The sequence below is a fragment of the Garra rufa genome, chromosome 10, assembly GCF_049309525.1.
Source record: "Garra rufa chromosome 10, GarRuf1.0, whole genome shotgun sequence".
NCBI classification, from domain to species: Eukaryota; Metazoa; Chordata; class Actinopteri; order Cypriniformes; family Cyprinidae; genus Garra; species Garra rufa.
The window spans coordinates 15,517,431-15,543,799 of NC_133370.1; the positions used below are offsets into that span (position 1 = coordinate 15,517,431).

Here is a 26,369-nt window from a genome sequence, read left to right on the forward strand (position 1 = left end):
TTTTTTATGCTGCTTTAGTTCATTCATAAGTCTCTTGTTTGTCCTGAACAATTAAGCTGCCTGCTGTTTTTCAGAATGGGACTTCAGGTCCCATTTTTGTATATTTGAGCCCTTTCCAACAGTGACTGTATGATTTTGAGATCCATCTTTTCATGCTAAATGAGAATGAAGATGTTTACATTTTTCTTATTTTGCCTAAATATCATATTTTTTCAATTGGTCCTGCCCTTCAGAAGATACCTAGATGTTTCCCAGAAGACAAGACCTTCTGTAATAGTTGCATATGAGTCCCTCAGTTGTCCTCAGTGTGAAAAGATGGATCTCAAAATCATACAGTCATTGTTGGAAAGGGTTCAAATACACAAATATGCCTTAGCAAAAAAGCCTAATGTTTCTCTGCTTGTGTGTACATATAGGCCTAAGGCTGAAAAAATTGAGAGGGTGCCCTCTGCTGTTAAAAAATGATTGCATGTGTGGTATTTAGGGTAATTATAGTTTACAGGTATAAGGTGTTTATAGTTTGTTATCGTTTGCATTGTCCTGTACATTAGCACCAAACATGAGTAAACGTGCATTCATTATTAGATGATCAAAAGAAGCAACTCCTGAATGTGCTTCATTACTGCGGACAGCAACAAACTAAATATTAAGCTTTTTTGGGTTATAAATATCGAGTAGGGACATTTTTTACCCTTCACTTTGCTTAATTTGCTTCAACTGTATTACTGTTATTCCGAAACACAGTATTTTTAGATCACAGGTTTAAAGAAATACTGCTGCGACCTACAAGGAATATGCATTTCCAATATCCACTTAAATATGTTTGATGGAAAGAAGCAAACTAATGTTATATAATGCTCTTTACTTTACATAACCATCGACTCACTGCCCCCCGGACATACAATTCAGCTCAGGACATACAATTCTTGCTATTGAAGCATATATTATAGACTGAGTCACTTGGAGAAAAAAGAAACAAGTGTGGGTTAAAGCACTCAAGCACACATAAGCTCACGCACAGGAAAAGAAGTACAGGGCAATACAGGACACGATAACCGTCCAATGTGTCATACTTTATATAAAACGTACAGAATAATAACAGATGTATTCAATTATTACATTGCCAGTGACTATTTGAAGACGATCAAACACAAATGACATTTTCATCACACCTGTCTCAATGCAATTACAGACATCATTTGTCCCATTAAGTGTGAGACTGTCTATAGACTGCTCTCATTATTATGAGCTATTCTGAGATATCTGTAGAGACCGCTTTAATTATAGGGGAAGGAGAAAGAGAAAGACACTTAAAATAGATCAAAATGTTACACTTTCCTTGATAATCATCTTCATTTGAGTCACCAGTCACCAAAAATTCAAGGAACTCGCTGCATGTCTGTAACTTCTGGAATTAAAGCAAAAATTAAAGCATTATGCTAATTTCACTGAGTATGATGTGATTTTAAAAGGTTCTCAACCTTGTGCTAAATTCAACCAGCTGGTAAAATACAGTAAACTGAACAAAAATGTTACACATTGCCTGTTTCAAATGTATTTCAAGGCCATTTGCCTAGTTTAATAGGGATCAATTGATTGGATTGAAAATAACAAACTAATAATTTTATACATTATCTTGATCCCTGTCCAAAATGCAGAAATATGCAAGATATGGCTATTGCTAATTCTTCTTTTTTTCAGAACTGTATGATTGTGAGTTAAAGACTCAGAATTTTGTCATAAACTCACAATTCTGAAATTTATTCTCAGAATTGTGATATAAACTCTCAATTGCAAGTAAAAAAAATCAGAATTACGATATAAACTCGCAATTCAGATTTTTTAACTTGCAATTGTGAGTTTATATCTCGCAAATGCAAGTTTGTATCTTGCAATTTAGATTTTTTTCTCACAATTCTGACTTTTTTCTCACAATTTGCGAGTTTATACCTTGCAATTCTGACTTTTTTCTCGCAAATGTGAGCTTGTATCTTACAATTCTTTTTTTCTCAAAATTGCAAGTTTATACCTTGCAATTCTGACTTTTTTATCCCAAATCCAAGTTTGTATTTTACAATTTATACTTTTTTCTCACAATTGCGAGTTTATATCTCGCAATTCTGACTTTTGTCTCCCAAATCCAAGTTTATATGCCGTAATTCTGACTTTTTTCTCCACAATTGCGAGTTTATACCTTGCAATTCTGACTTTTTTCTTCTTAATCCAAGTTTGTATTTCACAATTTTGACTTTTTCTCGCAATTGCGAGTTTATATCTCACAATTTTGACTTTTTTTCTCCCAAATCCAAGATTTTAATTCACAATTCTGACATTTTTCTCACAATTGCGAGTTTATATCTTGCAATTCTGACTTTTTTCTCCCAAATCCAAGTTTGTATTTCACAATTTTGCCTTTTTGTCTCACAATTGCGAGTTTGTATTTCACAATTCTGACTTAATCCACAATTGCGTGTTATAAAGATATAAAAAGTAAATTGCGAGATATAAATTTGCAAAAAAAAGTTTGTATTTCACAATTCTGGCTTTTTTCTTGCAAATGTAAGTTTATATCTCACAATTTTGACTTTTTTACTCAAAACTGCTAGTTTATATCTCACAATCGTGAGTAAAAAAAGTCAGAATTGCAAGTTTTTATGTCGCAATACTGAAAGTCAGAAATGCAAGAAGTAAACTCGCAAATGCAATAAAAAATTTAGACTTGTGAGATAAAAAGTCGTAATAAGTTCAAGACAGTTAACTAATTATAAAAAGGATAACAGTATTACAGAGATTTTATTATTTTTTCAAACACTTTTAAAAGAAAAAAAAACAATCTCTACCTCTAAGAAACATTTACAACAAAGCTACTTCATATCTATAATGCTAATTCACACCAACATGTTTTACTGTAGGAGCAGTGCAACATTTGTTCATTTATTGCCCTTCGAATTCTTACGTTTATATTGATTACATTTGCTCTGTTGCATCAACGATACACTGAATATATTAAATAATAGATGTGTGTTGCACATGTCAGTAACTGACGTTCCTACCTATATTTATGTCTACTGGAGAGGAGAGAAAGGATGGAGACAAATACAACGAGAACAAAATCGGCAATGTCTTTCAAAGTGAAAATCCTTCCCTATTCTTATGTCCTAAACTCTAATCAACCCAGCATGTTGATGCCACTGGGCTATCATTTGTTTTCCAAACCCCTAATTTCCCACCCACACTTGACTTTTCCCTTTTCTCTTTCTCTTCCTAATTAAATCTCTTTCCATTTTGAATATTATGGAAGGTGTTTCTGTCCTCTGCACTGACCCTTTTGTTAATTCTTCCCTTTTCTACTTCTTTTTCTTCTGGAAGCGTCTGAACTGATTCTGTATTGCCAAAGCTGCCTTTTCTGTCTCTGGTGCATCCAGATCAATGTCGATCTCTTCTTCGGGTTCTTGCGTAGGGTTCTTCCCTGCATTGTCTGCCGGTTTCTCCTGGGGGGCTGAGGGGCACATGACATGGAAATATTGACAATGTCAGTGGCATAGTAAAAGGATTTCTTACATTTTTAAAGCCAGTATATCCCAATTGCAGGTTAAATCCGGTTGCATAAATTGTTTATACATTTTAATACCACAGAACTGTACAATATGCATTTGCAACTATGCAAATATGCATCCGTGTTAATACACTACAAGTCATGATTTTTAATGTATTTTTTTTAAAGAAGTCTCTTCTGCTCACCAAGCCTGCATTTATTTGATCCAAAGTACAGCAAAAACAGTAACATTTTAAAATATGTTTACTATTTGAAATAACTGTTTTCTATTTGAAAATATTTTAAAATGTAATTTATTCCTGTGATTTCAAAGCTATGTTTTTGTATAATTATTCCAATCCCATGATCATCCAGAAATCATTCTTATCTTCTGATATATATACTCTTTTGAATAGCTTTTGAGTGGTATAGTGTATACTGTTACAAAATCTTTTTATTTCAGATAAATTTTGGATCTTTCTATTTATCAAAGAAAAAAAATACTCGGCTGTTTTAAATATTGCTAATACTAATAAGAAGAAATCAGCACATTAGAATCATTTATAAAGGATCATGACTGGAGTAATGATGCTAAAAATTCAGCTTTGATCACATGAATAAATTACATTTTAAATAGTAAAAATATTTCATATTTTTTTACTATTTTTTCTGTACTTTGGATCAATAAATGCAGGCTTGGTGAGCAGTAGAGACTTCTTAAAAAAAAAATCTGTCCAAAAACTTTTGACTGGTAGTGTATCTCTTAGCAGAACATATTTCATGGTTAAAATAGAGATGTCTTTTTGTTTCAATGTCAAAATATTTTCTAGTATCTTAGATTAATATGTGATGGGATGTGCTGCAGGAATGACATATTTTTGAACCTGGAAATGAGTAAGCATTTTGAGTAAGCATTTCCAGTTCCATCTACCAAAGTTAATGTTTCTTGATATAGATTATTAGTTGTATGACTAAAATAAGGCCGGTGCTTAAGATATTTAGCTTTTAAATTAATTTTGACGATTACATTTAGCCTTCAAAATGTTTAAAAGTTATGTTCATTTGTGAAGATTATTATTATGAAAAAACACATAAGAATCATTAACTTCTGTTGATCACAGAGCTTATTTTCTGCAATAATCTAAAAGCCAGTGTAAAAATCCTATTAGGGTTTGTGTTGAGCGAACCAGGGTGATGCTAACTTTGGGATTGGCCTGCAAAAATACATAATCACTGCAGCACACTATTTGTGATTCTTTTTATTCAACCAATGTTTGCAATTCTGTTTGGTGTCACTACAGGCACACAACTGACAGGCTTCAACTTAAAGGGATAGTTCACTCCCAACGGACTTCTATTGTGTGATCAATATCAGCTGAATCATTCTTCAAAATAGCTTATTTTTAGATGAAACATCCCTTTAAGTTATTACAGGCTCATTTAATTAGCTGATGGGACTTGCAATGTCAGGGCTTTGGTGAGATAAAAGGGTAAGTCAGCTGAATATACTCTGACCTAATGGGAATAACCAACCTCCACTAGATATGCAATAAAGAACAGTCTCCTGAGTGAATGCGTGCTTCAGTTCTCATGGGTACACATGTGCGCTTTTTTGTTAAGAAGATGGAGAGAAAGAACTGAACTGATCCTTTAAGATAAAAATAGTGAAAACAGATAAAAATCAGACTGAACTGGTAGACATCTGTTTTGTAGTAGGCTACACTTACATTTGTACAAATATAAACCGGGCCTTACGTAACTGTACAGTTCTGGTGGAGAACAAAACGTGGAGGAGTTTTTTCTTTTTTTTTTTTTTAAGAAGTCAATTATGATAGTGTAATGAAAAGCAGAAGCGCACCTTTTGTATCTGTGACAGGCCCCTGAGTGCTGTTAGGAGGATCAGATGAGCTATTCTGCAAGAAAGAGACAGCAACTTTCAGGTTATACATGCAGTATAAACAAAAATAACAACATTTGTGCATTTTTATGTGGTCTGCCGTTAAATTAAAAGCAGAAATGAGTCGTGTGTTAGGACAGTGAGTCATAAAGACCCCTTAATCCTCATCGGTTTAATCCTCCTTTTTCAATTCTGTGTGCAATCTGGAACAGTGGCACTCAGCCCTGGAAAGGATCGCCATAACATGCGAGCTTAGTGTGTGTATGTGTGTGTATTTTATATTAACTCATCCTTGTTAACATTTGTAGTTAAAGAACATTTATATTCAAGGCCTACAAATATCATGTTTATCTGTTTGATATGAAAGTGTTTTTTTGGTTAAAGAGATGATCCGTCACCATCCTTATATTGCCTTTCCAATGCGCACAGCATGAGTAAACTACTTGAGGCCAAAATGCATTCAGTATATCCGTGACCTTGCTTCTTCAATTACCAGAACAAATTAGCTTTGAGATGATGCCCTAGATTTAAGTTACTCATATAGACATTCACATCCAAAATGTGTCAATTTTTTTTATCTGTTTTTAACTTCATTTAATGTGTACTTTCAGCAATGAATTGTCGGTTAACCTTAGAAACACAATATTATATTTAGAGCACAGAAATTGTCAAAGGGAGACACAACAACATCGCCTTAACACACACTCACATATTATCCACTCTCTTGCTGCAAGGGATTCTTTCAAATGCAAATCTCTGCAGCCCTCCCTTTATAATCCTTTTTTTTTCTTTTTGGAATGAGAGAACATCTTTACCTTACCCTAACTCTGAACCTGCCCCCATCTTCCTCTCTCTCTGGTATGTTTTAAAGCACTTATACATCCACCACACTCTCTGAGCTGAACTTTTGTCTCAAGAGATTTCGTTTTCTTCCTATATGGCATTTTGTTGTTTATTTTCTGTCTTGTAATTTTCCAAAAGTAGGTTATATGAGTATGATTGAGGTAAGACTTTTCACACTTCTGGCTTTCACACTTAAAAGACATGATGATGAGGGGGGAAAGATCCCATGTCCAGCCAGCTGGCTCCCAGTGTGTTGGCCATTACTTTTTCTCTGCTACATTACCTCAGCCAGCACTTTATTTTCACTCTCACACATCAGTGATACACACAAGCCTCATGGCACAATCTCCATCTGCTAATTAGCCAAGCTCATATCAGCAAGGTCAAGCTCCCCTGAGCCACTTATTAATTGGCAATTAATGGGACACACAAAGAGAACGTAAAGCACCACACTTTCCTTTCAAACCAGGGAAATCTAAAGACTTATATTTCCTCATTAAGTAAAACGCACTGTAAAATCTATAGAGTTATAACTCTGTTATATTTTTCATCTTTAATGAGAGAAATTAGAGGTGGTTTGACCAAGCAATCTACTCTTTAATACAACCTACATGGCTTAAAGGATTAAAATTATTATTATTTTTTTGCCTCAAAAAAGAATATATTAACATTGACCGTAATGTAACGTAATGCGTAGATGGTTGATGTTTAATTAGAAATTTTGAATTAACTTTTAAGTTACTCTGTTTTATCATATTTAAAATAGCAAGTGAACACTTACCTCACTCATAGTTCTGAGGGAAGTCGAATGTCGTTTTTGGGTTCGCGGGATAATTTGAAGCGTGACTTTGAAACACTAAATAATTTTTATCAAAATATCCCCTTTTTTTATCCGAGTGCTTTAAAAATTATGTCAGAACAACTGAACCGAGAATTTTATGCAGAGAACTGAATCTCCATCTCTCATCCCGAAAAACACGCCCCTTCTCTCTCTCTCTCTCTCTCTCTCTCTCTCTCTCTCTCTCTCTCTCTCTCTCTCTCTCTCTCTCTCTCTCTCTCAGGTCAGTGTAGTAGAACAATAATACATTTGAATAAATATCAATATAAATGTTAATATTAATACACATTATTTGCATTCTTTATTATTAGCATTAATTAATTACAATATTATTTTGAAAATAAAATTAAATATGATCAGATATTGGAAAAAATATCTGTATCACAGGTTGTGTTTTTTTATTACTGTTGATGAATTGGTATAATAAAACGTATACTTTCTATAATTATTATAATATAATAAAACTATTCAATTATTATTATTAAAACTTTATTATTATTATTATTATTATTATTATTATTATAATTAATTTATTAGCATTCTTGTTTATGATCATTAATTAATCAAGATACTATTTTTAGATAGTCATACTTTTACTGGTATAAATAGGCTGTTTTTTATGACTGATGATGCTTATTCAATTGGTATAATAATAATAATAATAATAATAATAATAATAATAATAATTATTATTATTATTATTGTTATTATTATTATATTTCTTATGTTTATTATGATAATAATTAGATTAAATGCAACACAACACATTTATAATAATAATAATAATAATAATAATACAATAATAATAATTATATTTTTTATATTTTTAGATATGGTCAAACTTTTACTGGTATAAATAGGCTGCTTTTTATTACTGATTATGGATATGCAATTGGTAGAATAATAATAATTATTATTATATATTATTATTTCGAATATTGTTATTATATTGATTTATTTATTTGCAATCTTTTTCATGATCATTAGTTAATAAATTTTTAGATATGGTCATTTGTACTTTTACTGGTATAAATAATACCAGTGTAATAATAATAATAATAATAATAATAATAATAATTATTATTATTATTATTATTATTATTGTTGTTGTAATTAATATTATTATTATATTTTGCATTTATAACGATAATAATGAGATCAAAATGCAACACAACACATTTATTATAATAATTAACAATAATAATAATAATTATTATTATTATTTTCGAATTACTATTATTATTATTATTATTATTATATTAATTCATTTATTTGCATTCTTGTTTATGATAATTAATTAATCAATATACTATTTTTAGATATGATTATACTTTTACTGGTATAAATAATACCAGTGGAATAATAATAATAATTATTATTGTTGTTGTTGTTGTTGTTATTAATATTATTATAATATTTTTGCGTTTATAATGATAATAATGAGATCAAAATTCAATACAACACATTTATAATAATAATTAATTATTATTTTATTTATTTGCATTCTTGTTTATGATCATTAATTAATCAAGATCCTATTTTTAGATCATAGTTTTACTAGTATAAACAGGCTGTTTTTGTATTACTGACGATAAATATGCAATTAATATAACAACAACAATAATTATAAATGATTATTATTATTTTCAAATTATTGTAATAATTATTATTATTAGGCCTATTTTTATTATTATAAATGTGTTATGTTGCATTTTTATTTCATTATTATAATTAAACGTAAATAGCGTATTCATCATCAATATTGGCAACAAAAAATGTTTGTGTGTATTTTTAGAGTGAACGTAGTGTATGACATTTCTCAGTGTGTGGTGAAAGATTAAGCGATGCTTTGTTTGTGGATCTAGACCCACTTCCGGAGAACGACCGTCTTGCCGGAAAAAGAAAGAGAGAAAAAAGGAAAGAGAAAGGAAAAAAACAGAAGTGCTAACGAAGCAGATCAGTCAAAACATAAACACTGCGTGCACGACCGAAAACGTGACCTAAAGCTGCGGGTCTTTTTGTATCGCCAGTGCGTGAGTGTGTTGAGGGCACGTCTCACTAATGTGTCGAGCTTTTGTTTGCGCTTGACTCGAAGGAGAAGGAAGGGAAATCTGCGCAGAGGATTAACAAGTGCGGAGACTTTGGGCCTACAGTAGAGGTAACACCGCTCGCTGGTTAGATCTCCATTTTCTCGCAACGACCAATGTTTACATGTTGTCAGCTCGAGTCTGCACTTATAACATATCCGTAACTGACGTGTTGAGCTTGTGTTTTTCGTGCACGACATATTACACCATATTTCCTCGTCAGGAGGTTTTTGTTATCTTAAAAATATATCTTTCTTTGTTTAAACTGTAGTGCTTGTAGACCTACTTGCCTGCCAACATTCGTGTGCGCTTGCAAATCTAGCCAACAGCTTTTCTATTTTTGACCAGGGTACGTTAATGCCACAAAAGAAATTGCTAAGATTAGTTAGCACACTAGCTAGTCGCAGCCAGTTCACTGCGCACTACCAAGTTGTCATGTGGCATTAACACGAATGTACAAATACTTCGAACCTGATATCTAAGGGTCGTCTGCAGTTGGACTCAGTTGTTACTGTACAAGGTAATGTCATGGGTATTGCGATTAGAGGCAGGTGTTTACCATGCCCGCTATTTACTATGCAAGCAGGCTCATTTTGCCACCTTTAGCTGATGTCATGGATCCTGTCAGTCACTATCTGGGTCAATCAGTGGGGTCAGCACTTTTTTCAAATATGTAAAAATGACTCGGTTTGAAGACATGCGTGTTGATCAGACCTCTAGTAATCATTTACTATATGAAATACAGGGCTCGCAAATTTTCAAAATCTCTGGTAGGCCTTCGGGCAGGTACTCTTCAGATTTTGGTAGCCCGAAAATTAATTTAACTAGCCCAAATAAAAAGAAGACAATTTTTTTTTTTTAAATATAGAAAATCAGATAGGAGTCTAAATGTCAATCAAAAATGTTTTCAATACACTAATATAAACAAATGTCAAAGAAGGAATTTTATTTGACTATTTAGTATATCTGCAGAATTTTTAAATATCAATTTAAGGCAATTTCTTTATTTTGAAGAGCTGCACAAGTAAAATGAACACAGTATGAGTCGGGTTGGACAATGGACAATATAATATTCCGCCATAAAATGATTTATAATTCAGATACAGGTTCACACAAAAACAAAATATCTTATACAATGGCCTTTATACAGTTTAAAAGGGATAAATTAAATATATAATTTATTATATTTATTCAAAACATAAATATTACTGTCTTAAGTGTTTATATTTTTAGAAGGCACATTAACTTCTTTGACATTAACTCTCTGTCATGAGGGGGCGCTTTAGGAGAGCTGAAATATTAAGGTTTCCCTAGTAACAGCTGAACACAAAGCAGCATTAACACTGTTTTATCAGACATGAAATGAAAATGCCAACGACACGTTTCTGAGGACAGTCGGCTCCCTTCAGATACATTCATATAAAGACATCCTTGTTGCGTTTTGACTTTGAAACGTGCAGCGTGCATATTTATTGAGTGACATCATTGCCTTTTGATGTTTATTCCAGCCCTATCGTGATTCTCTTTCCGTCCACAAATGTAAGACCTCCTAAATTATAATTAAGATTTTACTATTTAACATGTTTAAAACTTTTAATGGCCTTAAATTTGATACAACTAAATTGAGGAGTTTTTAAGGACCTCAGGAGCCCTATACTTTACGATAGTCAGTCGGACAGTCCGGTCAAACATTTTGGTAGCCCGACTGGAAAACACAATAGCCCCGGGACGTCGGGCTAGCGATTTTGCGAGCCCTGAAATACCAATGTTATGAGATGTTACCAGTGAATATCCAGTGTGTGATTGATGGAAGAAAGCCATTTTCTCTTTTATTTTTATAGGGTCTCTTCTGTCAGAAGAGACAGTCAGAATGTGTGATTCAGATAGTAAATCCAGTGTCCCAAATGGTAAGTAATCCATCAAGTAAAAAAGTTCACCCAAAACTGAAATTTGTGTCATACAAATACAAAATAAGATATTAGATGCCACATTCTCCATATTAAAAAATATTAAAAAAATGGGGTCAATGCAACGTGAGAGTGAATACATTACACTAATGTCAGTTAACCTAATGCACAGCCATATCTGATGTAAACAACAGCAAGGATTGCACAGTTAAAGTTCTACTGAATATGTTGTTCTGCTAATTTATGCTGTCTAAACCATGGAAAAAATGTGTGGAAGCTGCTTAATCATATAGAGAAGGACTTAGTATTCAGGAAAGGACACACTGCTATTTTGACAAACTAAAGTTAATAGGTGGTAAAGATACAAGCTGTACATACAAGCTGTATTAATTAAGATATTAGCCTAATATTTCACCTACTTGATTGGAAATGATAAGAACAAACACAAATGTTGTCAAGATTCTTTTGCTGGAAATCCTTGTTCAGTTTACCACAAACACCTTTTATTCCAGTTTTTTGCACTCTTCTCTTACTTTTGGCAGTCTGTTGTACTCCAAATGTGTTTACCATGATTGATTAGTACACCCCTAAAACATGACAATAATTGACCATTTTCATTAGCAAAATATGCAAGTTTTGTTTGGTTCAGTGGCAATGTTTTGTTCAGTGCCGCCAATATGACTGATTAATGACGCATCGTGAAAACACTCTACAAAGTCTTGGGTGAAAATGCTCATAATCTCTGATGTATTCAAATAATGGCCAAATTAGCCCATTTTAAGCCTCTGGCTTAATTTACCAGGTGGTTCTGATGACCCAGAACCTGGAGAAGGAAGAGAGGAGGCAGATACATCTGCAGTGCCAGAGGCCCAGACCAGTCCTGATTCAGGTATGGAAACAGTTCCAACTGTCATATACACTACTGTTCATAAGTTTGGGATCAGTAAAAAAAAAATGCAATAACAACAGAAATATTGTTCCAGTTTTAAATTACTATTTTTTTTTTTTTAATTGGAAAAGCTGTATTTTCAGCAGCCAATCCTCCAGTCTTCACTGTCACATGAGAAATCATCTAATATGCTGATTTGGTGCTTAAGAAACATTTCTTAATATTATCAATGTTGAAAACAGTTATAGTACTTAACCCCTTAAGCTCTGCAGCATATTTTGGATTTTTTTCAGAGTTAGGCACACCAAAATTTAAGAGAGCGCCCTAACCACATACTTTGGAATAAATTGATAAAAATGGTCTCATTTGACAGGAAACTTTCTGAATTTTAAAACATGAGTAAATTTTTGCATATTTTGTATTGTATATGTTTGTAATATTGTCATAAACACAGTCAAAAAGTCAGATTTTTATATATATTTTTTATTATTTTTTTTATGTATATATCTGTAAATTAGGAAAAGTTTGGTCTATGTTCCTGCAAGAGGTTTCATTTTATTCCACTAGGTGGCAGTAAACACGGGAAAAAAGAATTTTGTTGATAACATCTTCCAAGCAAAAGTTATTTAGCTTTGACTGAAATGAGGCATTGGAGTCTCCTTTAATTCTCTTTTTTTTTTTTCTGAATGCAGTAGACACACCTGAACTTAAAAGAGCGCCCTAACCACATACTTTGGAATAAATTGATAAAAATGGTCTCATTTGACAGGAAATATTCAGTGTTTTAAAACATGGGTAAAATATTGCATATTTTGGATTTCATATTTTTACAATATTGTCATAAACACAAAGAAAAAGTAAGAAAAATTATTATTGTTTTAATTTAGTTGTTATTTAGAAGTCTGTAAATAAGGACCAGTTAGGTCTATGTTCCTTTAGGAGGATTCTTTTGATTCCTCTAGGTGGCAGTAAACACAGGAAAAAAGAATTTTGTTGATAACATCTTCCAAGCAAAAGTTATTTAGCTTTGACTGAAAGGAGGCATAGGAATCTCCAATTGTGCTTTTACATTATTCATTTTTGATTTCTGAAAGCAGTAGACACACCAAAGGGCGCCCTACCCATATACTTCGGAATAAACTGACAGAAATGGTCTCATTTTAAAGAAAACAACCTAAGCTAAAAGCTGATATAGGATTTTAGGCTAGTATGTGAACACAGATGTAGTTATCAGTGCAGAAATATGATGCAAAAGTTTGCTTGTTCACAGGAGTCATTTCAGTTTTTGTGTTTCTTTTGAAATTATTCTTCGATATTTTACTGTAATGTGAAAAATCTGTGAAGTGAAGCACATATTTATATTCCTGAGAGTAAGAGCTTTCATTTGATATATGACTTGTCTATTTTTAGTGAGTTTGTGTGCCATAAATATGAAACATCATTATTTGTCTGATTTTCTCGAGGGGGGGGGGGAGGTTGCGCAATAACGAATTTAGACTGTATTTTTTTTTTTTATGTAAAATTAATGCAAATATCATGGGATTCGCAAGAAAGCAGAGGTTCTAAGCTTTCAAAAAATACCATATATGTCTAGTTTTGTGCTTCACAGTTCATAGATTTTAAAAAAATTATAAGATGACCCCCCCCCCGTGGACCCGTCGGTGGGTCCAAGGGAGTGGCCAGAGCTGAAGAGATTTTAGTTGATATTTAGAAGTCTGTAATTTAGGACCTGTTTGGTCTATTTCCCAGCAGAAAGTTTCTTTTGATTCCACAAGGTGGCAGGAAACACGAGAAAAAAGAATTTTGTTGATAACATCTTCAAAGCAAAAGTTATTTAGCTTTGACTGAAAGGAGGCATAAGAATCTCCGATTGTGCTTTTGCATTAGTAATTTTTTTTCAATTTCTGAAAGCGGTAGACACACCAAAGGGCGCCCTACCCATATACTTCGGAATAAACTGACAGAAATGGTCTCATTTTGAAGAAAACAACCTAAGCTAAAAGTTGATATAGGATTTTAGGCTAGTATGTGAGCACAGATGTAGTTATTAGTGCAGAAATATAATGCAAAAGTTTGCTTGTTCACAGGAGTCATTTCAGTTTTCGTGATTCTTTTGAAATTATTCTTCGATATTTTACTGTAATGTGAAAAATCTGTGAAGTGAAGCACATATTTATATTCCTGAGAGTAAGAGCTTTCATTTGATATATGACTTGTCTATTTTTAGTGAGTTTGTGTGCCATAAATATGAAACATCATTATTTGTCTGATTTTCTCGAGGGGGGGGGGAGGTTGCGCAATAACAAATTTAGACTGTATTTTTTTTTTTTATGTAAAATTAATGCAAATATCATTGGATTCGCAAGAAAGCAGAGGTTCTAAGCTTTCAAAAAATACCATATATGTCTAGTTTTGTGCTTAACAATTAATAGATTTTTTTAAAATAATACAATGACCCCCCTGCGGACCCACCGGTGGGTCCTAGGGCGTGGCCAGAGCTTAAGGGGTTAATCGTTTGTGGAAACCATGATATATTCTTTGATAAATAAAGTTCAAAAGAACAGTATTAATTTAAAATAGCAATTTAATGCTAAAATAAAAGCATTTTAATGCATCCTTGCTTAGAATAAGTATTAAAGGGATACCTTTTTTAATACATTTTTTGGACTATGGGAGGGGCACCATTATTTTGATTGCGTAAAACGGTTGCACTTGGTGAGCTACTGGCACTGAGCTACGCTATTTTTAACGCAACACAACTCTGAAAATAAAATCCTGGTACAATGACCACATCTACTGAAATAGCTTATAGGTGGCGATGGATATAAGCATAGGCTTAAACCAAATGCCGTAGCATTGATTTTCCCCACAATAAATCTAAATGCACCCGGAAATTGAGTGAAATCTACGCTGAGAAACTCCTTCAGTGGCTGTGGTGCTATGACAAGCATCGGCATGTTTATATCATTTGTAAGCTTTTTCAGTAGCTGCGGTGTTCTAAAAGCCTTAAAGGCATCAGGGCTAAAGTGTAAAGAACACAGATGTGGGTCTTTAGGAAGTTTTATTCATCCACAGGCATCTTCCCATTCTTTTCTCCTCTTCTTATCACTAGAAAAGCAGTTATATTAAGCTATACAAGTCATAACACCCCGGGTTCCCTTTAATTAAAAAATAGACCCTAAAATAATGATCTGTTGTATATTTTTGGAATTTTAGGATAATGTTGGAAACACCTTGACAGTAGGATATCTATATAAGCAGTGCTCCACTAATTGTTCAAGTTTTCTCTTGACAGGAAATTTGAGTTCAGCTCCAGAGGGAAGTGAGGATGGTCAGGACAGGGCGATGGCAAACTCTGAGCAGAAGCAGGGGACGGGAGAAGAGGAGGACACAGACAGCATGGATGGCAGTGGTCTGTACTCTCTCACTGAAGAAGGAGAAAGAGAGAGTGAGGGAGGAGGACAGAGAGAGAGGGGAAAAGATGAAAGTAAGAGATCCACCAGGAAGAGGAATCGTCCCAGTGGTGGAGCCACACGCCACTCTTCCAGTTCAGATGACGACGATGATGATGAAGAAGAGGAGGAGGAAGAAGAGGACGCTGAGGAAGAAGATGAGCAAGCTATGGAAGCGTGGCTGGGAGCAGACCTCCGCGACCTGAGTCGCCCTTCGTGGTGCGCGGTCCCGTCGCTGCGTGCCCGAGAGATCGGCCGTGATTCGCACCAGTTTGTGAGGAGGGTGTGTGGGGCGCGTGGTCTAGTGCAGAGGCTGGAATTGCAGGGCCGTCTGGAGAGACACACGGGCTGCGTGAACACCCTCCACTTTAACCCCTCTGGCACCCGCCTGGCCTCTGGTAGCGATGACCTCCGTGTGGTGATCTGGGACTGGGCTCGCAGAAGGGCTGAGCTGGAGTTTGACAGTGGACATAAGAGCAATGTCTTTCAGGTGAAAAAAAAGTGCAAGCTCTAAAATCTTTGCATTTTGATTAAAAAAGCAGCATGTTGCTGTGCCGCTCCAAATTTAAGGTCACTGATGGCAAACATTATCTTATTAGAAAATATATCAATTTGGAGTAGTTACATCATTTGCAGCTGCGCACACATTGTGGTGGCAGAAAAAAAACTGGTAATAAGTGGAGTGAGTGGGGAAAAAAATCCTGAATAGGAGATAATTTATTATTGTGCTTTTGGATGTCAGAATCAGAATGCAAATCATTTACATAGAATACTGATGTCAAAGACGCCATTTGAAGCTAAAAGCAGTTTAAATGGACAGACTAAAAGGTGAAACCTGCTATGATTACTCTGCTTTTAAAGCGTAAATTTGATTTAACAACATATGATCATATTATATTAGCCCTACAGTTACAGCATTAAATACTATGTAAAACTATAACATTTTACATTTACATATTTTATCTCACAATTCTTTTTTTCTCTCACAAATGCATGTTTATGTTTATCTCGTATTTCGACTTTATAACTCAGTTTAGCTTAACAATAGTGAATTTGTCCATTCTGAGGGGGAAAAAAAGCCAGAAGTGTGGGTTATAACCTTAAAAGAGAGTATAACAAGTAGATTTTTCTTAGCAGAATTGTGAGATATATTCTCGGAATTGCGAAAGTAAATTCAGAATTTTGAGATACAAACTCAAATTTACCTTTTTTAACTGTTTTGTTCCATGGTTTCCTTAGACTGCCACTTAAAAACTGGAATGTTCTGCCACCAGATAGGCCTTGCCCACAAAAACGTCTCCACTGTTTGCAAACACCGAATTGGTCTTGATGACAGAATTTATTTTTTTTGGAATAATGGTTTATTTTAACCAATGCTGTTTAAAAGTTAGGGATCAGATGATGTTTTCTTATGTTTTTAGGACTTATGCTGACTAGGTTGTAATAACAGTAAAAAAAAAAAAAGAGTAAAGTAATATTGGGAAATATAATTGCAATTTAAAAGATTTGTTTTTATAATTTTAGTATATATTAAAGTATGATTTCTTCCTGCAATTGGAAAGGTGAATTTTCAGCAGTCATTACTCCAGTCTTCAGTGTCACATGATCCTTCAAAAATCGTTCCAATATGCTGATTTGGTGGTCAGAAAATATTTCATATTATTAAAAATGTTGAAAGCAGATGTTTTTTGATTAATAAAGTTCAAAAGAACAGTATTTATTTAGGATATATTTTACAAAAACTGTATATAGAAATATATATATATATTTTTTGTGTGTGTAATATAGGGTTTGTCTTTGTCACTTCTGATCAATTTAATGCATCCTAACTAAAAAAAAGTTATTAATTTCACAAAATTTTGAACAGTAGTGTACTGCTGAAGTCTGTTCATGTTATTTAAAATAACCACCATAAAAGCCACATCAGTGGTTTAGTGGTTGTCCAGCTTATTTGTGATTTCCTTTTATTTCTTATTGGGTTATTTTTGTTGGACTCTTTTGTTGGTCTTTTTGTGTGGAATATTTTAAAATGTATAGATTTAAATCAGTGCATCCTCTTTATTATTTATTATTCTTTCCCCAGGCAAAGTTTCTTCCACACAGCGGTGACTCCACTTTGGCCATGTGTGCCCGAGATGGACAGATCAGAGTGGCCGAGCTTTCTGCCACACAACGTTGCAAGAACACCAAAAGAGTGGCTCAGCACAAAGGTGCAGCTCATAAGGTATGATCAACCATACGTGTTGTTTAACTGCATATTTGAATAATTTATTACAGACGGATTATTGAAAATGAATGATGACTCTAAGGTGTTTAAAGTTGTGGCCAATTATTCTGGCATGTATATTCATTTTCAAAAATTAATTAAACTCACTTGTTCCATACATGGTTACCTCAAACTAAACAGATTTAAAATCTGTGACTGGTTGGAGCTTTATAGTCGCATACTCTACATTTATTAATGAGCATCTTGGAACATCTCCCAGTCAGAATCAAGCATTCAGTCATGCAAAAACAAAGAACACATTTAATATATTATCAAAACTGATGTTTTATTAGTTTTTTGTGAGATACAAAAAAAATATTTGCAATCAAAGAGTCACATGTGAATACCTGTGATTAAATGTTTGTATTTTTCTTTCTCAGCTTGCACTGGAGCCAGACTCTCCCTGCTCTTTCCTCTCCGCTGGTGAAGACGCAGTAGTGTTTGGCATTGACCTGCGTTTAGACAGACCTGCCAAGTGAGTGCACAGTCATGTCACAAACAGCACTAAGATTGCCAGAAGAAAAGAAAAGCAGCACTTCAGCAGAGTGACACAAGTGAACAGAGGCAGGATTAGATATCTGACAAAGAATTGTGTCAGCAGCTAGATGAGTCAGTGGAAGCTTTTGTCACAGGTTATTATATGGCTTACTTAATAGTGGTATTTTTAACACCTCCAATACACAAGTTTTTTTTTTTTATTAGCGTGGGAAACGCTGCTTTTTTTAAAATAACACATTATGGAAATAGTTTAATTATTACACTTCAAGTAATGCTATGAAACTAGCATTTAATAAGATGATAAACCTTTATTCAGGAAAGATTGTAAGTAAAGACATTTTTAATGTTACAAAATATTTCTTTTTCAAATAAATGCTGTTTTTTCTGTCCTTAATTCTGAGAAGGTGTATCACAGTTTCTGTACAAGAATTAAGCAGCACAACTGTTCCCAATGATGATATTAATAAGAAATGTACCAAATCAGCATATTAGAATGATTTCTGAAGGATCTTGACACTAAAGACTAGATTAATGGCTGCTGAAATCCAGGTTTGCCATCACAGAATTAAATTAATTATATTCATATAGAAAATATAGTTATTTTAAATTAAAATATATTCATATAGAATATATAATTGTTAAAATATTTCACAATATTACAGTATTTTTGCTGAATTTGTGATCAAATAAATGTATCCTTTGTGAGACTTTTTAAGATGTCTTAATTCTTTTTTAAGAGTAGCTCCGAGCATTAGTACACCCACTTTATTGGGGCTAAAATTTGTCCCTTAAAAATATCTTATGTGATCTCTTTTCACGCTTACTATAAAAACAGCTTATACTTGGGTCATGGAAATCCTAAAATCAGCCCTGATTGTCCTGCAGCCTAAAAGTGAATGTGTTTGATATTCTGGCTTGCAATACTATTCCCTCTTCTTCTCATATTTTCTTTTTTTTATACTACAAAAATAAAAAATAATTTCTTCAAGTGAAGATTGAAGATTGCAGTAAGAGTACATAGTGTGATTCATATGATACCTAGATGCCTTAGATACCTAAATATTTGATTTCTAAAGGATGTGACACTGAAGACTGAAAATTCAGCTTTGCCATCACATAGGAAACAGTTATTTTAAATTGTAAAATATAACATAATAAAATAACTGAAAATATTTTTTCAGTATTACATTTTTTACTGTATTTTCAAATAAATGCAGCCTTTCTGAGAAGAGATATCTTTACCTTACACACTATTGTTCTATGTGAAGCATATACTGTTTGCTAAATCTTTTTTCTCTTTTTTTTAAATCTCTCAGCAAACTGGTGGTGGTGAAGGAAGGTGAAAAGAAGGTGGGGCTGTACACCATTTTCGTGAATCCAGCCAACACACACCACTTTGCTGTGGGTGGTAGAGACCAGTATGTCAGGTGAGACAAACATTTTCATTGACATGTCACCTCCTTTGCACCAAAGTCAAGCTGCTTCTGATGCAGCTGTCAAACTCTATACCTGTTACAATTGTGCCTCCAATGCCACCGTGTCAGTAGACTAGGAAACTGTTGTCCTGCATCGCACACTGTTTACATCTCTTCCTCTTTTTAGGATCTATGACCAGAGAAAGATAAATGAACATGACAATAATGGTGTGCTGAAGAAGTTTTGTCCCTCTCATTTGGTGTCCAGCGAGTCCAAAACAAATATTACCTGTTTAGTGTACAGCCATGATGGCACAGGTAATATACACACTTCACTCTCAGAAAGTGAAAAAGGTTACATGCCTTTAAATAAAAACATTTACATTACATGGTCTGTGTAGCAACATTCTAAGTAAACTCTCTTTCAGAACTGCTGGCAAGTTACAATGATGAGGACATATACCTTTTTGACTCCAGCCACAGTGATGGAGCGGATTACCGCAGGAGATACAAGGGTCACCGCAACAATGCTACAGGTACTTTCTATTGGATTTATTTCCAGTATATTATTTTTCATTCCGTTTTTGAAAAAATCCAGTACTTAACCATCACCCTTTTTCTTATTCCATCTTCTATTGGAAAATCCTCCTCCAGTGAAGGGAGTTAACTTTTACGGTCCCCGTAGTGAGTTTGTTGTCAGTGGTAGTGACTGTGGACACATCTACCTGTGGGATAAGAACTCTGCTCGCGTGGTTCAGTTCATGGAGGGAGACCGGGGAGGAGTGGTAAGACATTGTCACTTCACTAAATTGAACTAGAGCATTGAACTTCTGATTCGAAAAAGTTGATGTACAGTACAGACCAAAAGTTTGGACACACCTTTGAACCAAAGTTTTCTTTTCATGACTATGAAAATTGTAGATTCAAACTGAAGGCATCAAAACTATGAATTAAGACATGGAATTATATACAGTCGTGGCCAAAAGTTTTGAGAATGACACAAATATTAGTTTTCACAAAGATTGCTGTTCAACTGCTTTTAGATCTTTGTTTCAGTTGTTTCTGTGATGTACTGAAATATAATTACAAGCACTTTATACGGTTCAAAGGCCTTTATCGTGACATGCAAAGAGTCAGTATTTGCAGTGTTGGCCCTTCTTTTTCAGGACTTCTGCAATTCGACTGGGCTTGCTCTCAATCAACTTCTGGGCCAAATCCTGACTGATAGCAACCCATTCTTTCATAATCACTTCTTGGAGTTTGTCAGAATTAGTGGGTTTTTGTTTGTCCACCCGCCTCTTGAGGATTGACCACAAGTTTTAAGATCTGGGGAGTTTCCAGGCCATGGACCCAAAATGTCAACGTTTTGGTCCCCGAGCCACTTAGTTATCACTTTTGCCTTATGGCACGGTGCTCCATCGTGCTGGAAAATGCATTGTTCTTCACCAAACTGTTGTTGGATTGTTGGAAGAAGTTGCTGTTGGAGGGTGTTTTGGTACCATTCTTTATTCATGGCTGTGTTTTTGGGCAAAATTGTGAGTGAGCCCACTCCCTTGGATGCGAAGCAACCCCACACATGAATGGTCTCAGGATGCTTTACTGTTGGCATGACACAGGACTGATGGTAGCGCTCACCTATTCTTCTCCGGACAAGCCTTTTTCCAGATGCCCCAAACAATCAGAAAGAGGCTTCATCAGAGAATATGACTTTGCCCCAGTCCTCAGCAGTCCGTTCGCCATACTTTTTGCCAAAGATCAATCTGTCCCTGATGTTTTTTTTGGAGAGAAGTGGCTTCTTTGCTGCCCTTCTTGACACCAGGCCATCTTCCAAAAGTCTCCTGCCAAAAGCAGATGCGCTCACACCTGCCTGCTGCCATTCCTGAGCAAGCTCTGCACTGGTGGCACTCCGATCCCGCAGCTGAATCCTCTTTAGGAGACGATCCTGGCGCTTGCTGGACTTTCTTGGACGCCCTGAAGCCTTCTTAACAATGCAGTGGAAAGTTTTTTTTCATTTTTTTTTTTTTTAAGTTAATTTTCATGGCAAAGAAGGACTATGCAATTCAACTGATCACTCTTCATAACATTCTGGAGTATATGCAAATTGCTATTATAAAAACTTAAGCAGCAACTTTTCCAATTTCCAATATTTATGTAATTCTCAAAACTTTTGGCCACGACTGTACATAACAAAAAAGTGTGAAACAACTGAAAATATGTCATATTCTAGGTTCTTCAAAGTAGCCACCTTTTGCTTTGATTACTGCTTTGCACACTTTTGGCATTCTCTTGATGAGCTTCAAGAGATGGTCACCTGAAATGGTTTTCACTTCACAGGTGTGCCCTGTCAGGTTTAATAAGTGGGATTTCTTGCCTTATAAATGGGGTTGGGACCATCAGTTGTGTTGTGCAGAAGTATATATAGTGTATATATATATAGAATTAAATATAATTCCACATGTGTTAATTCATAGTTTTGATGCCTTCAGTGTGAATCTACAATTTTCATAGTCATGAAAATAAAGAAAACTCTTTGAAGGAGAAGGTGTGTCCAAACTTTTGGTCTGTACTGTATAAATAATATTCTCTTACTGTGTTCAGGTGAATTGTCTGGAGCCACATCCTCATCTTCCAGGTTTAGCCACTAGTGGTTTGGACCATGATGTGAAGCTGTGGGCACCCACTGCTGAAAATCCCACAACTCTAAAGGGACTTAAAGAGGTATGCTTCATACATTTTATACGTATTGCGCTAAACTGACTGTGTACATACAAAATTATCATTTATGGGTCTGAAATTGTCATGGAAATTGACAAGAATTAAACATTTAATTATATAGCACATTTGCTTTTTTAGCTGACTCTATATGTAAATTACTGTTCAAAGGTTTGGGGTCAGTAGGAATTCTCTTCTGCTCACCAAGCCCGCATTTATTTGATCCAAAATACAGCAAAAGCAGTAATATTGTGAAATATTTTTACTATTTAAAATAACTGCTTTCTATTTGAATATATTTTAAAATGTAGTTTATTCCTGTGATCAAAGCCAAATTTTCAGCATCATTACTCTAGTCTTCAGTGTCACGTGATCCTTCAGAAATCATTCTGATATGCCGATTTGCTGTTCAGGAAACATTTTTTGTTATTATCAATGTTTAAAACAGTTGATTACATTTTTTTTCAGGATTGAATAGAAAGATCCAAAGATCAGCATTTATCAGAAATAAAAAGCTTTTGTAACATTATGCACAATACCATTCAAAAGCTTAGAGTCAGTATACATTTTTGGGGGAAAAGAAATTACAAAAATAGTTTTATTTAGCAAATTTGCTTTAAATTGATCTAAAGTGATGATAAATTTATATTATTACAAAATAATTCTTTTTCAGATAAATACTGTTCTTCTGAACTTTCTATTAGTCAAAGAAACCTGAAAAAAAAATCTACTTGGCTGTTTTCAACATTAATAATAATAATAATAATAATAATAATAAGAAATGTTTTTTGAGCAGCAAATTAGAATGATTTCTGAAGGATCATGTGACTGGAGTAATGATGCTAAAAATTCAGCTTTGAATTCATTTTAAAATGTATTCAAATAGAAAACAGTTATTTTAAATAGTAAAAATATTTCAAAATATTTTCAAAAGTTGTACTATTTTTCCTGTACTTTGAATCAAATAAATGCGGGCTTGATGAGTAAAAGACACTTTAAAAAGCATTTAAAAACTTTTTATTCAGTAAGGATGCATTAAATTGAATAAAATACTTTTACATTATTACAAAATATTTCAATTTCAAATAGTTCTTTTGACCTTTTATTCAAAGAATCCTGAAAAATAGTATGATGGTTTCTACAAAAATGTTGATAATCAAAATGTATCAAATCAGATTCTGATCTGAAGGATCATGTGACACTGAAGATGGCTTTTGCTTTGCCATCACACATTTAAATTAGGAAACAGTTCTTTTAAACTGTAACAATATTTCAAAGTATTGTGGTTTTTACTCTATTTTCGATCAAATAAATGCAGGCTTGGTTAGAAGAAATATTTCCAAAATTTCACTTTGGCAGCAAATTTACACAGGCAAATAATTATTCTTGTTAAAAGCAATAAAACAACTGTTTGACATTTTATCATGACTACTTAGGTAATGAAGAAGAACAAGCGAGAACGTGATGAAGACAGTGTTCGTCATGGGGACCAGTATGACACACAGCTCCTCTGGTTCCTAATGAGACACATGAGAAACCGAAGACCTCAGCGGGTGAGAATTTGCATTTCTAGGATCATTTTCATGACTAATATATAGTCTTATAAGCTTGTTTGCATAGTCTGAATATACAATACCTTCTACTTTGTGTAAAGGCTCAAGCTGCTATATAAAATCATAATCACTCAAATGGTAGCATTTTTGTTCCCTCCTACACTTCAAAATGGAAACTATAAATAGAATAACCTCATCCTACATGATCTGATCTCTTCATAACCACCCAAAAACTATACACTGATAGCTTCTCAACGTTGACCCCCTTGTAGGCCCGGCGAGGGGAGGGAGGAGAGGGCGACACAGACGAATCCTGGAGCTCGCCAGATTCCTCTGATGAAGAAGAGGGAGGGCCAGACCATGTGCAGTGCATGTCCTCCTGAGCCACACACCTACACACATACACACACATAAACACACACACACATGCTCTTTTTTGCCATATATTTAAGCACATACATACTAGTAACACACTGGTACACAAACAGACACTGAAGGCCAGCAACAAACACACACAGCTTTATATACACATACACACAGTGTGAGGGAGAGGGAAACGACTGTCAAAATCTGGCTTTGTGCGCCACACTCACTAGGGGAAGAACTGATGCTGAGATTCATCATTTTGATACATTTGCAACCACACACACAATTAACCACTCTTGATTTTATGCGAACATGGACACAGGAGCATTTCATTCCCAGTTTTACAGCATTTCATGTGGAAGACCACAGCCGGCGATCGAGAAATATCACCTCTACTGTTTTGCTGCCTTAGTTTATCAACAACCCTGAATTTCATGTCATGAGGCGCAGAAGAGGACATTTCTCATCTGTGCTGTAGTAAACAGTTCCACGTGAAGCTTCTCTTTCTCAGCGATGTGTGCGGAGCACGACGGGACAGTACGGACGCTCAAAGCCAGTCCTTCCGCAGATTACTGAGATGATGAGTGTTACTTGTTCAAAAAACCAGCACCATCTTTTACTGGCCTCATCAGCTTTCTCCAGTGATCTGAACTGCCTCTGTCTCCAAGTAAGACCGAGCTAACGTTTGTTATTTTCAGACTGCAGTCTTTGTTCTTCGCAGTAATAGACTGTCATGGGCCGTCTGGCCGTCCAATCCTGTTGTCTTTGTTCTCTTCTCCTGTGCGTGTGTGTGTGAGTTTGCTGAAGCCAGACAGCAAATTTTCTTGAGGTCAATCCTGCTCTTAGATCTGACTGCAGACACAGAAGATGAGCCAGAGCTGCTTAATCTGGTTCCAGAGCTGGCTGTTTTGCTCCGTTCCTCTCTCCCATGCTACTGAGTGCACTTTAATCAGGGATCTGCTTTGAGTTTTGAATCTCTAAGACGAGTGTGCGCTTAGGGGGCATGCAATACTTGGATTAAATGTGTTTATTTTGCTAATTTAGTTCTTTGGCCTGCAATTCCCCAAATTTACTGTGGACTTTTAAATTGAATAAGGAGATTTAGACACCAGCTCTTAGGGTTTTTTGGATTTGCACTTGGGTGGAGATATGTGATGGACTTCTTAAAGAAATTCCAAAAGGCTAAAAATGTAACTCTCCACAGACTGCCGTCGTCTTCTCAGCCCTGTCCCGTAAAAATTGAGAGCAAAGACGACGATGCGCTCAGAGCCAGTGATTTGTTGAATCCATGTTTCTTCCTCTGTCTTTTGTTTGAATACACATCCTCTGGATCTTTGCCTAACTAGATGGCGAGGATCAAATGTAGCAGGATGTTCCATGTTTGCCTGAGAAAGGCTAAGCCCTCGCAACCCATTTTTCATAAAAATGGTGGCTGTTCTTTGTCAGTATTTGGATTCAGATGGTTAAGAGCAAACATGGATGGACTGTTTCCTGTTGCGACTTGCATGTTAAAAGGAACGAATCATTTCAGAAGGATGGGTCAATGGCAGGGGACGGATAGCACTTGTGGGGTACGCAGGGAGGGGTAAGGAGTTTGAATTACGTTGCCCCGTTTTTCCTTCTTCTTTTGTGAAGGGAAAAAAGTCTCAACTTTTCTCTTTTTGTATGAGAAGAATAACTTAAATGACTATATGTATATACAAATATATAAAGATATATATATAAATATTAAAAACCTGTAAAAATCATCCTCAACCCTTACTCTTTCAAAGGGTGTCTAAATTTAATTGGTATTTGATGCAGAGGTTTATATTGTATAAGACAAACTACTTTTAAATGAATGGAAACATTGGATTTTTTTTCTTTCTTTTTTTGGATTAGAACCCTAATTGTCACTGAAATTAAAAGCATTAATTAATTTCTGTTAATGTTCATTTTCTCATTCTCACTTGTCTGCTCAAGATTTCCTATCACTGGCATATATTTTTTTTCTTTGTTCTTTTTTTTGATCTGAGTTATCCCACGCTGCCTGATGTTGTGTTCTTTCAGTTCAGTTCAGACAACATGTACGAATTGTGCAGTAAAAAAGAGAAAAAATGGTTCTTTTGTTT

At 34.6% G+C, this 26,369-nt stretch overlaps 2 protein-coding genes across 2 annotated transcripts; one reads left to right on the forward strand and one right to left on the reverse strand.

The window, feature by feature from the left end:
* Nucleotides 1–1,052: 1,052 nt before the first annotated feature.
* Nucleotides 1,053–7,254, reverse strand: pcp4l1 (Purkinje cell protein 4 like 1). The gene is made up of 3 exons (XM_073849340.1): nt 7,057–7,254; nt 5,394–5,448; nt 1,053–3,499 (listed from the first exon to the last, which is right to left on the reverse strand). The coding sequence occupies exons 1-3, from the start codon at nt 7,063–7,065 to the stop codon at nt 3,348–3,350; spliced, it is 216 nt and encodes a 71-aa protein (XP_073705441.1). The 5' UTR covers nt 7,066–7,254; the 3' UTR covers nt 1,053–3,347.
* Nucleotides 7,255–8,997: 1,743 nt separating this feature from the next.
* Nucleotides 8,998–26,357, forward strand: dcaf8 (DDB1 and CUL4 associated factor 8). The gene is made up of 13 exons (XM_073848421.1): nt 8,998–9,271; nt 11,042–11,107; nt 11,910–11,996; nt 15,292–15,938; nt 17,532–17,672; nt 18,095–18,189; nt 19,529–19,639; nt 19,815–19,945; nt 20,056–20,163; nt 20,282–20,412; nt 22,226–22,345; nt 23,776–23,892; nt 24,165–26,357. The coding sequence occupies exons 2-13, from the start codon at nt 11,071–11,073 to the stop codon at nt 24,273–24,275; spliced, it is 1,836 nt and encodes a 611-aa protein (XP_073704522.1). The 5' UTR covers nt 8,998–9,271; nt 11,042–11,070; the 3' UTR covers nt 24,276–26,357.
* Nucleotides 26,358–26,369: the final 12 nt, after the last annotated feature.

Excerpts from the sequence above, each read along its gene's own strand:
- pcp4l1 (XM_073849340.1), bottom strand. Across the intron at positions 3,500-5,393 it reads GCCTGTCACAGATACAAAAG|CCCCCCAGGAGAAACCGGCA; the intron begins GTGCGCTTCTGC and ends TGTGCCCCTCAG.
- dcaf8 (XM_073848421.1), top strand. The coding sequence starts at position 11,071 with ATGTGTGATTCAGATAGTAAATCCAGTGTCCCAAATG. Across the intron at positions 15,939-17,531 it reads ATAAGAGCAATGTCTTTCAG|GCAAAGTTTCTTCCACACAG; the intron begins GTGAAAAAAAAG and ends TTCTTTCCCCAG. Across the intron at positions 20,413-22,225 it reads AGGGAGACCGGGGAGGAGTG|GTGAATTGTCTGGAGCCACA; the intron begins GTAAGACATTGT and ends TACTGTGTTCAG.